The following is a 12,637-nucleotide window of genomic DNA, read 5'->3' as shown; positions in this document are numbered from 1 at the left end:
TCTTTCTTTCCTCCAAAAGTTGCGACCATCACAATTTCGTTCGAGGCGCGCTTCAAGTCACACTTCAAATTCAAATTTACCAGAGGGGCAAGCCAGTGCGCCGGAATAAATCCGCGCATTCCATTGGCCACCGTCTCCCCTACCCCTCCATTTTTACCACCACCAGTCCTTATTCGCCCATTTTCAGCCAGGAGAAGCCCAAGAACAAGAAGCTCCGACCGCCAAGAAGAAGACCTCCCGCTCTCTCTCTCTCTCTTTCTCTCTCTCGGCCCGCTCCCGGCCCCCCCGCAGGCCCCATGTCGACCGACTGGCTCTTCTCCACGTCCGAGCTGCAGCACACGCCGTCCCGCCTGGACGGCGTGTCGCTCGCGTCGGAATTAGAGCGTCGGGCCGCCGCCTGCCGCTTGCTGGCGCGGCTGGCGGCGGCGCTGCGCGTGTCGCTGGCCACGCAGCGCAGCGCCTGCGTGTTGCTGCACCGCTTCCTGATGCGGCGCTCGCTGGCGCAGTGCGACGAGCGCGTGGCGGCCGCGGCCTGCCTGCTGCTGGCGGCCAAGGCCGACAACGACGAGAGCCGCGGCCTGGACGTGGCCCGCCTGGCCCAGAGCGCCGCGTTGCCAGAGCCCCAGGACGTCCTGCAGCTGGAGGGGGACGTGCTGCTCGCGCTCGGCTTCGAGCTGGACGTGGACCACTCGTTCTGCTACATTGCGGCCGAGGTGGACGCGCTCGTGGCGCTGCCGGCGCTCGCGGCGCGCAGCGGCGAGCTGCGCCTGAAGCTCAAGCAGGCGGCCTGGAGCTTCCTGAACGACAGCGCCATCACGTGGACGTGTCTCGTGGTGGACGCGCCGCTGGCCGCCAAGGCCGCGGTGTACGCCGCCGGACTGTTCCAAGGCTGCGTGTCGGAGGACACTCTGACCGCCGAGGGACGACCTTGGTGGACGGTGCTGCAGACGCCGGTGGACGTCTTGAAAGGTGCCTTTTCTTCTACTAGAGTTCGAGAGAGAGAAGAGAGAAACTCATGAGTCAGGTGGTTGGTTGCTGCTGTGCTTGCTTAGATGCTGCAAGACACGTGCTGTCGGCCTACACGGCCCCCTTTGTGGAGACCAGCGTGCTGCCCAGCGCGCTGGTCGACTTGGTGAACGTCTTCCACTCGAAGACGGAGGAAGGGAACGAATCCAGTGACATCTGCGTGCGCGAGCCGGAAGTGCCTCTGGAGACGGAGACCACGCCGTGCACGCCGCTGGACGATGACTTCAAGCCGGTCGAGATCGACGCGGAGATCCTGTTCCAGAATGTGGAGGGATCTCCTGCTGGCGACCCGGCTTTTGTGGAACAGACCACTGCGTGGATTGACGATTGCGTCGTGGTCATGAAAGGACAAGGCAAGTGTTCACAGAGCCCTTCGAGCCCGTCCGACCCGTGCGCAGTGGAGAAGAGTATCCCGCTCTACTCCCCGCAAAACCGCGCCATGGATTCGTACGCCGAAGGATCACTTCTGTTGAAGCGCTCGATTACGTTAGCAGACAGCGGCCGGATCATCAAGAAGGCCAAGTTTGCTCTATGAGGATCGCCTGAGTGTGAGGGTCACCCGTGGGAGCCGTTCGGGTGAACGAGCCTGGCGATGGAATGCAATTCCGCACCCAAGCATTTTAGAAACGAAAAACAGCAGTGAAGAACGAAGCGCGAAGCAGCATTCCGACCTGCATACGAAGCGAGTGCTTCTGTATATTGTTCAACTACATGGAACCAACCAGTAAAGTAAAAAGCAAAAAAACAGTCTACCGTGGAAGCGTCTTTCAATCGTGAATTTGTTTTTCTGCTACGTCGGCAGCCTCAGTGAGTAGCATCGAATCGAAAGTTTTAACGCTATGAGCCTATTACTTTGCATGAACACGCCATCGGGACGCATACGCTGTTGCCCAGGAGGTATATCGAATCAATGTATCCGCTCTTATGTGTAGTAAGGGATACTCGGGTATATCCGATCAAGCATTTGCAGTATCGGATTCTAGGCAACATGGATGGTAGAGTTTCAGAGCTGCGCCAGGGATCTCGGAGTCGGAATTTTGCAGCACGTATCGAGAAAAGTTAGAATCACGCCGATGCGGCGTTCCGGCATGGCGACTCGCTCGCCGATGAGGCGAAGATGCCTGCAAATTGGTTTTAAATGTTTGTTGTGGCACAGTATAGTATCAGTTGGGAATTCACTCGAAGAATCCTCGCATTTGGACGAGCTACAATCCCATGCAGCGGCAACAACCAATGTCAACTTTTCTTGAATAGATCGTAGACGAAAAGCCAAATTGTCACCAGCGAACCTAGAAATATTTTATCGTATCGAGCCATGCGAACTCTATAGACGTGCATGATCCGTCAAATCGCCTCAATACTTTAACTTGTCGACGGTTTCCGATTTCCGTTTGCGAATCCCCAGCCCATGGATGAAGATGCAGGGCCGTGGCGTCGACTTGCACGAGCACGAATCGTTCAGAGAAAAATCAAACTCGGCCTTTAATTAACATCCTCGCCAAGTGAGAGGAAATCGCATTTCCAGTGAGCAACAACCTTCCAATCGATGACAGTGCAGACGGCGACGATACTGCTTTACCCGTTTCAGCATTTACTGTGGACATAACGATATCCACGCGATTCGCCAAGTATTCCACAGTGATGTCCGTGCCACTACCATACAGTGTGAAACCCGATGAGCGCAACGTGCAGCCCAAAGTTGATGTCGCTCACAGAAACCTTGAACGCATCGCCGTTTGAGCACTCAATCCCACCGCCGCTGCTCGTAAATATTTTCGACACCGCTGTACTGTAGAATCGCTCAAAGCAGAGACTGTCGAGTTTATCGATGGTACGGCCCATGAGTTCGCACATGTCACCAAGGCTTATCCATACACTGTAACCAGCCCATCGTTCATGGGTAGCAGTTGTTGGGATCGGCTGGCTAGTTGTTGTGAGCGAAACATTCATTAGCAAATACGATTAATTCGAAGTGGGTCACGCGAACGTCACACTTTACGTACACGGTACAGACTGTACTCCAGTGTAGAATGGTTTGCAGGCTGCAACTTGCAGCATCGAGTCAAAGCTGCATTTGCCTGCGACCGTTTACTGCGTTGCGATTCCAATCTTTACTGCTAGTATGTAGAGTCTGTATGGATACAGCAGATGCAGCCCTTGTAATCTGCACAGCTTACGCATCCCCGGCGTCAATCGGAGATGTATCGTCGATCTTAGGATACGCCTTGGTTCAGTGCCTAAGCAGCTTTGCGGGGCTATCTCGGAAACCGGCCTCCTCGGTGTAGTTATTGCAGTTGATGTAAAGCGAGGCAAACTCCATACCGGTACACAGGCCTTCGTTGTAGTGTCGGAACTTCCGGCACTTTATATTCGCTTTATCAGCAACTCTAGTCTATTACTGCGTGCTCTCTATAGCAGGCACTCGAACCATTTGACTGGCATCTTGGCCTTATCCAGCAGAGCATCGCCACTTTTGAAGGCTACGTCGTAGTGGTTCAGCTTCGACACGTAGAAACGACTGTGGTACGTTTTACCGAATCTTGACTTCGGGATTCCTCCAGCGCAACTGTGGAACTCCACCATCCCATCATTTTTGCGCGATTTGTGCGAGACAACGCTTCCGAGCACCCAAAAGCCAACCTGGTACGACGATATGATTCCTGAAAAGCTGTTGCTGCACATTACAGCGTATACATTTGCCCGATACGCCTTCTTTGCTGCCTCGTAAGCTTCATCGAGCTCTGGAGTGCTGTAACTTTCGTGCTCGTACGCCAAAGACTTGATTCCGTCGTCTGCAGGGCAAAATCCGGTCGAATCAACGAACTTCTCCATCAGCAGGTTGGTCTCGTCCTTGCAGGATTCCTGGAAGTAGTCAGACGCCATGCTTCCGGACATCGGTGATCCGGTGCTGACCCATGTTGTGCTTGAGTCGAGACTGCATACTCCATTGGCGATTGCACCCGCCACCATGAGCCCTCCCATAGAGTGTGAAATGATAATGGTGTCAGAAACTGTGGATCCCTCACTGGTAGCGCTCACTGCGAGGATGTGGTCGCAAACTTTCTGCTGCTGAGTTTCATCGGTCCACGAATTGTTCACCGTGTTGAGCATCGCGAACTTTGTCGACGAGCAGCACGGTGTGTGGCCCGTCATATTTCCCCAGTAAGTGGACGAGTCGAGATTCTCCTCCTCTTCAGTAAGGACACCCAGACCGTGAACGAAGATGCAGGGGCGTGGCGTCGATTTGCAAGAGCAAGACTTCTCCAGCGAGAATTCAAATGCCGCTTCAAGTTTCCTCGATTCTTCAGTGGAAATCGGCTTCCCCGTCAGCAAAGACTTTGAGATGGGGGTGACCGAACTCGGCATTGCAATCTTCTCGCACTCGCTGCTCATACCGTCGCTCAACACCAGCGCCTGAATGTCCGCGTGATGTTCCAAATACTCCATCGTGATATCCATATCGGCTCCGTACATCTTAAAGCCCAACGGGCCCGAGAAACAGACTCCAAAGTCGATACCATTCACCGAAGCTTTGAACGAATTGCCAGCAAGGCATGGGACGACAGTGCCGTTGCTGGTTGAAATACGCGACACAGCCTTGGCTTCACTCAACGCCGATACAATTTTGTTCACCGGCGGCAGAATGTCTGCATCCATACACTTGACCACCGCGTCGCTGCCATTCAGGTAGCTGCCAGTCACATAAGCCTCGCCATTCACGAGGGTGTAGTTGTAAACGATTTCACCTTCCATGAACGCAGCATACGTGTCATACAGCACGCTGGTACTGCTGCCATCGGACGACACAATGGGGGTCGCCAACACGGAAAAGTCTGCCTGGCCGTGGACTTCCATGGAATCCCGCTTGATAACGAACCGGAAGTGCAGCGACGGCCAATTCGTTGTCGTGTCATCCTGCTGGAAAGCTTGAATCGCGAACGGGAGCACAGCTAATAGTATAACGGCGACTACCAAACTCAGAAGAGTGCGTGACATCGCTGGCGTTGAGGTGACTGAGAGTAGATCGAGTTGTTGGTTCGGGGGGCAGAAACAAACAGTGAGGGCTTCGACCAACCCATCATTGTGGTGGTTCGCTCCAAGAGATGTCAAGTTCTACGTTCGCTGGCTGGCAGGCAGATTTCGTGTTGAAAAACTGGCGCAGATAGGCAAGTATTCGGTTTGCGTCGATCAGGTGTTATCTTGGGATTTGACGTCTTCAACTGACAGTTTGGCAAACCGAGTTTGCATACTTTTCACCCACTGCCTGTTGTTGCACAGTGCAACAGGCAACGTGCACTGAGGGCCAGACCTGGCCCAGGTCCTGGTCAAAGGCAACACCACCGATACTTTGCAGCGGTCTTGTGACAAAGACCTCAGAAGCTGCGACTCGGAGGATGAAATGGATAATAGGTCAGTTCATCTGGTCTTGAATGACCTCACACACCAGTACATTTATTATGTAGTAAGGACCATATCTGCTCCCTGCAGTTCTTACAGCAAACACTCGAACCATTTTACGGGCATTTTTGCTTCATCGAACAGGGCATCACCACTCTGGAAAGCCACGTCGAAATGGTTGAGTTTTGTCACGTAGAATCGATCACGATAGTTGTTGCCGAACTTGGATTCAGGAATCCCTCCAGCGCAGCTGCGGAACTCCACCATGCCGTCGATGTGCGGCGATTTGTGTGGAATCACTCTGCCTAGCAGCCAGAACTGCCACTGGTAGCTCGAGATCAAGCCAGAGTGCTTTTGACTGCACATCGCGGCTTCCACGTGCGTCCGGTAAACTTTTTGTGCCGCCTTGTACGCCATGTTTAGCTTTACCGAAGCGTACCCAGCGTTTTCGTAGGCAAGAGATCGAATGGCCTTGCTAACAGGACATCTTCCTGTTACGTTCGCTAATTTCTCAACAATTACATTGGTTTCGCCGTTGCAGGAGTCTTGAAGATAATCCGAGCCCATGCTTCCTCTCATCGGAGCACCCGTACTGATCCACGTTGAACTCGATGCAAGGCTACACTTTCCTGCTGCGATTGCGCCAGAAAGCATCAGAGCACCCATCGAGTGAGTGACAATGATGGTGTCCGAGATCGTTGAGTCCGTGCTGGTATCACTGACGGCAAGTGCGCGATCGCACACTTTCTGTTGCTGCGAACCCTGAGTCCAGGAATGATTGACTGTGTTGAGTACGGCGTATTTTATTGACGTGCAGCACGGAGCGTGGTCCGTCATGTTGCCCCAGTACCTGGTCGGAAAGGTGTCTTGATTTTCTGGCATCTCCACCCTGACTCCTTGTCCGTGAATGAAAATGCACGGGCGCGGTGTCGACTTGCACGAGCATGAAGAAGCTCCATCGAACGGAAGCCCCAACGCTGCTTTTAAGGATCTCGCGTCGATTTGAGAAGCTTGTCCGGTCAGTAGAAATTTCCCGACTGGCGTCACTAGACTCGATGATATCATCTTCGCACATTTACTAGAAGGATGGCCATCGAGTGATGGTACCACGACATCCACGCGGTTGCTCAGATACTCCACTTTGATGTCAACGTCACTACCGCGCAGTGTGAACCCCGACGCTCCTGTAAAGCACAACCTAAAGCCGGCACCGTTGACAATAACCTTGAATAAGCTCCCGTTCGGACATTCAAAATTGCGGCCGTTGCTGGACGACAGAGTTGACACCGCTGTGGCTTCGTTGAGAGCGGACGCAATAGCGTTTACCGGCGGTGCAACATCAACGTCCAGGCATCCTACCGAAGGGACTGCTGTCTTGTTGCCCACAAACTCGCGCGAAACGTTGGAGATGCCGTACACAAGGCTGTAGTTGGTGACTGTCGCAATATCTGTAAATGTTGCGAGAGTGTCGTAGAGTACTCGGGTACCATCGCCAGTGACGACTGGGTCGGCCAGCATGGTGAACATGGAACGCCCGTTAAACTGCTTGGAATTGCGCTTGATCGTGTAATGAAATCGTAGCGACGGCCAGTCCAGAAGATTTCGCTGTTCGTAGTGCAATTCCTTGAAACTGACCGATGCGCCTGAAGTATCCGAGCTTGACAATGAAAGCAAGACCGTGAAGCCGACGATCAACCCCAGAAATGGTGTCGCCATCTTGCAGCTACCAGCGATTCCTCTCTATGCTGGGGTCACGCGAGCAAAATGAGCAATGCATGCTATGTGAACGATGCCGGCTTATCAGTGGAGTTGGAACGGCGAATGTTGTCATTGACGTCCCATCCGGGAGGAAATCGGGAATGAAAGTGCAATTGAGCGCGATTGGCCTCAAGTATCCGGAGCCCTGTGTGCCGACTCGGATGTTGTTGGCAATCTTCGGCTTTGTCACAGCGTTACGGCTCAAATTATGGCATTAATAGTTACTCATGCCTACTGTACAGTATGCTTTCTTTTATCCTCTCCACTATGGACTTCATTTTGTTTACCTGAACTGCTCCAATGTTTAGAAGAGAAAAACTGTGCCGAGTGTTGAGGGGCAATAATAATCTACCTATTAGGTGTCTACTCATCTGCTGGCTACAGCAGACACTCAAACCACTTCAGCGGCATTTTTGCCTTGTTCAAGAGTGAGTCGCCGTTTCGAAAGGCAGTGTCGGCATGATTTAGCTTTGTGACGTAGAATGCGTCCTTGTAGCTGTCTGCAAAATGTGCTGTAGGAAAGCCACCTGCGCAGCTCTGGAATTCCACCATACCATCGTTTTTGAAAGATTTGTGAGGCACCACAGTGCCTAAGACCCAATACCACCACTGCCGCTCTGATCGTAGTCCGGAAAATCCGTTGCTGCACATTAAGGCCGTCACGTCTCGCCGATAAACCTTTTGTGCTGCTGCATAGGCTGCATCAAGTTCCGATGAACTGTAACTTTCGCCCTCGTACGCAAGAGATATAATTCCGTCGTCTGCAGGGCAATACCCAGTTTTTGCTACCAAATTTTCGGCTATGAAGTTCGTTTCGTTCTTGCAGGAATCTTGGAAGTAGTTGGAGGCCATACTTCCTCGCATAGGCGCAGACAAGCCCACCCATGATACACTCGAATCAATACTGCATTTACCTGTAGCAATCGCCCCAGCTACTAGCAATCCACCCATGGAATGCGTGATGATGATAGTGTCCGAGACGGTGGTTCCTTGACTGGCTTTGCTCACAGCGAGAATCCTATCGCACACTTTTTGTTGTTGGTCATCGTCGGTCCAGGAGTTGTTCACTGTGTTTAGCAGTGTGTACTTTATCGACGAACAGCACGGTGCATGCCCCGTCAAATTGCCCCAGTACTTTGTGGGGAATACATCCAAATTTTCTGGGTCTTCCTTGGAAATCCCAAGTCCATGGACGAAGATACACGGCCGTGGAGTTGACTTGCACGCACACGAATCATCATCACCGTCACCAAACACAAAATCAAACGTGAGTGAAGCTGCTCTAAGCCTCCGTGCATCGTGAGAAGAAATTGACTCCCCAGTAAGCAGTGACCTCCCGATCGATGTCACTGAACTTGAGGATGCCACCTTTTTGCAGTTTGCTGCGACTCCTCCTTCCACACTCGGCGTTAAAATGTTCTCGTGAGTCTTCACATACTCCACCGCGATGTCTATGTCATTGCCATACATCATGAAGCCAGAAGAACCTGAGAAACACAATCCGAAGTCGATACCATCCACCGAAGTTTTAAACGCATTCCCGGATGGACACGCAACAGTACCACCGCTTTTGGATGAAATACTCGAAACAGGGACGGACTCGACGAGTGCAGCCACGATCGAGTTAATTGGCAGCAGCATCGTCGTGTCCTCGCACTCCACCAAAGGGACCGACTTGCTGTCATCCAAAGACGTTTGAGAGACGTAAGCCGTCCCATTTACTAGCGTGTAGTTGTAAAGAGTCGAGTCCTCAGTGAATGTAGCGAAGGTGTCGTACAAAACATGGTAGCCGCTGTCGTGCACGGAAACAATGGGGTTCGCGAGAACGGAGAAGTCAGAGTGGCCGTGGACCTGCTGGGCGCTGCGTTTGATCGTAAAGCGGAAGCGAAGCGAAGGCCAAGTCGTCTCGATACTCTGTTCAGGCGCACCAGCTCGTGTTGTGGCGACAAAGAGTACGGCGAAGACAGTCGCTAGGACGAAGAGAGGCGTCATCATGTCGCTGCAACCTGGACGACGTGATGTGTTCTTGGATCGAGGTGGAGAAATGAATAATGCGATGTGTCTGCGACCGCCTGCAGTGTGAAAGGTAATCACAGCCCGTGTCAGATCCCATGATTGACTGGGGACTGCCTATCACACGTTAGTCCTATGTGGAGTTTGCAAGCAGGACTGGTTTTCGTCAACCGACACGTTGACACATGTACATTGGCACAGCACTTGGTACGTCGGTCTCGCTTTCCGCGGCAGCACGTGATAACCGCTGCATCGTTGCTATTTGATTCAGGATATCTCGAAACTCTTGTTAATTTAGCGAGCCAATTCACTGTTCGAATCACACTCGTGCTCTCGAATTTATGAAGGCACCTAATCCGTGATGACACGCACACCGAGCGCCGACACGCGGTGGATGTTTTCGTTTGCGGGCTGCCGCATGAACATCATGTTGGTGGGGACCTCCATCGATTTTGACAGCCACTGCACCATGGCAGGGTCAAAGGCACCAGTCACGGCAATAAAGTCGATCTTGATCGACGGGTAGATATGGTCGAACAAGTTCACCACGTCCTCGAACTCACGCGGAACGGGGGCATTCGGTTCGCACACATGCACAAGACGCAAGCAGTACGTGTGTTCGTTCTGCATCACATAGCGCACAGCCTCGTTGATCTTGGGCAGATTCGCCACCTTGCAGAAAAACACCACCGGCGTGTTCTTGATCGTCTCGATTGTCTTGGCAATCTTCACGCTGCCAACGAAAACCTGGCCGTGCGCCGATAACTGCTGAATGGGTCTTGAGTTACTTTGATCACGACGAAAATGCAACAACAGCTTGCGCGAAACGTAGAGCAACCCCTTAAGCAGACTCACGCGAGTCAGCATCAGGAATACCACCAGGAAGAACACCGCGAAGTAGATGAAGAAATACGACAGCGCCTTAACATCCGAGAACGCGTTCGCAAGAATGCCCATGGAGATCATACCCAGACAGAAGCATGTGTTGGCCCACGACGTGGTTCTCTTGCGCGGGATCTCCTCGCGACATATCTTCAGCAGGAGACACGCGATAGTGAACGACAGCAGCACGCACAGGAAAGCGAGCGCGAATACGCCTGACAGCACAGTCACTTCAGCGTTCAAAATGAACACGAGGCTGGAAGCCACAATGCAGAATGTCAGGATAATGAAGTGGTTCGTGCCACGCCATGAGTTCACCTTCAGCAAGAAGCTGGGAAGCACGCGGTCGATGGCCAGACGCTGGAACAAACCATTAATTCCCACATACGCTGTCAGCACCGCACCAGCAAGCACGCCAAATGCGTCGATAGCCACGAGAATTTCCAGCCAGCGGCCACCACTCAGTCGCCCCATGTACGATAGCAACGTGGACTGGTTCGCGATGATCGTGTCCACTGGAACAACTGCAAGGGCCAGCAGCGAATACATCACATTGAAGGCGCTCGAAAGAGCCCACATGTTACGCAGAGTCTTCGGGAACATGCCCGCCGCTTGCTCTTCCACGTACTGCGAGGAGCTTTCAAAGCCGGTCACGCCCAGCATCGCCGTGCCGTAGCCCAAGAACAAGGCCGAAGCAACATTGCTGGCATCTGCGGCGCCGCCAAACATCGTCACATCGGGCAGCGAGGTGCTCATGTTGTCCACGAAGACGGACGGGTGCTGCACCACGTAGATGAAGCTGAAGATCGCCAGCAGGATGAGCGTGAACGTGTGGAAGACGAAGAAGACGAGCGCAACAAACGCGCTCTCCGCGATTCCCATCAGACACAGCAGCGCAAAGACAGCCAGCAATCCAATAGTGCAGCCCATGACTGGGATCACGAACAGCGACTCGTTCACGTAGTTCATCGCCGACACGCCGTTCACCACAGCCGTCGACAGGTATGACAGCATGCTGAACACGGCACAGATGGCTGCCACCTTCTTGGGCGCCGAGTTGAGCACGGCCGTGTAGAAGCCCCCGTTCAACGGGACGGCGCTCATGACCTCCTCGAACACCCAGCGCAGGCAGTAAACCACCGTCACGACGAACAGTTGGGTCACCGGCGCCAATTTGCCGGCCTTGGCGATGGTCTGGCCAGCTGAGAAGAGCACGCTGGAGAGGATGGCGTTGCCGCTGATGGACGTGGCCGTCCACTCGCCGAGCTTGTTCTTGGTCTCATTGGCCTTGAGCTCCTCGCTGATGGCGGCGATTTCGTCCGCTCGACCCTGCACGTACTGGGCCTCGCCGCCGATGTTAGGATGCATCCAGGACGGCTCCTTGAATCTCTGGTCCGTGACTTGGATCTGGATGAACCTTTGACGCAGTTGGCTGGGCGTGTCGGCGCGGATGAAGTTCATCTCGCTCACCCAGCCCAGGTCCGTCGGCTGGTGCACCGACAACGAGGTGATACCGCTGAGGTGTGCATAGTCTCCGCTGGGGGAATCGGGGCCCAACAGGTCGAGACGAAGGTCTCCGTTGCCGTTCGTTTTGGTCATGGCTCGATCACTCAAGTAACGTCGAGGAGGGGATTCGCAAAGTGCCTTTGCCACGGCAGGACAAGTGCACTGCAGGACGGTGCACTTGTGGCCGACTTGTCAACTGACGGTGCAGTCGGCACCTGCTACTGTACTGAGTTGGGAGAGACGTGGCTCGACTGGAAACGGGTGGCCTTATTCACGACCGCTTTCGGCAGAGAGCGGCCAGAACTACAGTGGATCCCCCCGTTTTCGCGCCCACTGACCTCTAATAAACTCTTAGACCTTATGCTAGGCAAACCGGAAGATGGTTCGTTTGATTTGATTTTGTAAATATTATGCACTGGAAGATTTGATATGGTCCGCCCTAGCGAAAACGGGGGAACGCAGTGTACTCAAGGTGGCGCGTAGCTATCGATGCAGCGCACCCCGTGCGTCAACTTTGGCACCGGGAATCCGGAGCGGCAAGTCGACGGGAAGGTTCTTGTCCGGAAACGGATGCGCTTGGTGATTGCAAGCCGCGCTTTGGCGATGGCTGTGTTTGCCTGCTGTGGTGGAGCGGTGACGCGCGCTCTCTCCGACTTGGCGGTGTCTTTGCAAGGGGGAGGTGGCAATTTTGAAGGCAGTTGCATTGCGGCGCGAAAGAGATCGATCAGAATCGGATTCCGATGCGGAGGATGAGACAGTCGCCCCCGCTCAGTCTGTTAACTGGAGTGGCAGCGCGCCGTACGGAGAGACCATGCATGCGCCGGCGTCGCGCATTTGTGCGTAATCCACTGCAACATACCGCCAGGTGGAGCGAGCGTCGAGTGGGCAACGACAACGGAGTTGGGCAGTTCAGTCGTCTACTTGCAACTCATCCTGAGTTGAAGCTGAAAAAAAACGCTGGCTCTTCCTCTGATGGATCCAGTCTGCCGGAAGACATGTATCGGCAAGACTCCTGACTATGCCTCACGCTGCCGAGGGAGGAGCAATTTCCATA

The 12,637-nt window shown here is 53.6% G+C and overlaps 2 protein-coding genes across 2 annotated transcripts; one reads left to right on the top strand and one right to left on the bottom strand.

The window, feature by feature from the left end:
• Window positions 1–296: 296 nt before the first annotated feature.
• On the top strand, window positions 297–1,561 carry IUM83_19247 (Cyclin-like protein; the record flags this gene model as incomplete). The annotated part of the gene is made up of 2 exons (XM_067944291.1): window positions 297–969; window positions 1,053–1,561. The coding sequence occupies 2 exons, from the start codon at window positions 297–299 to the stop codon at window positions 1,559–1,561; spliced, it is 1,182 nt and encodes a 393-aa protein (XP_067785129.1).
• Window positions 1,562–1,646: 85 nt separating this feature from the next.
• On the bottom strand, window positions 1,647–11,676 carry IUM83_19246 (Amino Acid-Polyamine-Organocation (APC) Family; the record flags this gene model as incomplete). The annotated part of the gene is made up of 3 exons (XM_067944290.1): window positions 1,647–1,733; window positions 10,051–10,227; window positions 11,119–11,676. The coding sequence occupies 3 exons, from the start codon at window positions 11,674–11,676 to the stop codon at window positions 1,647–1,649; spliced, it is 822 nt and encodes a 273-aa protein (XP_067785148.1).
• Window positions 11,677–12,637: the final 961 nt, after the last annotated feature.

The sequence above is a fragment of the Phytophthora cinnamomi genome, assembly GCF_018691715.1.
Source record: "Phytophthora cinnamomi strain GKB4 chromosome Unknown Contig82, whole genome shotgun sequence".
NCBI classification, from domain to species: domain Eukaryota; phylum Oomycota; class Peronosporomycetes; order Peronosporales; family Peronosporaceae; genus Phytophthora; species Phytophthora cinnamomi.
This window is presented reverse-complemented; position numbering and strand designations above follow the sequence as displayed.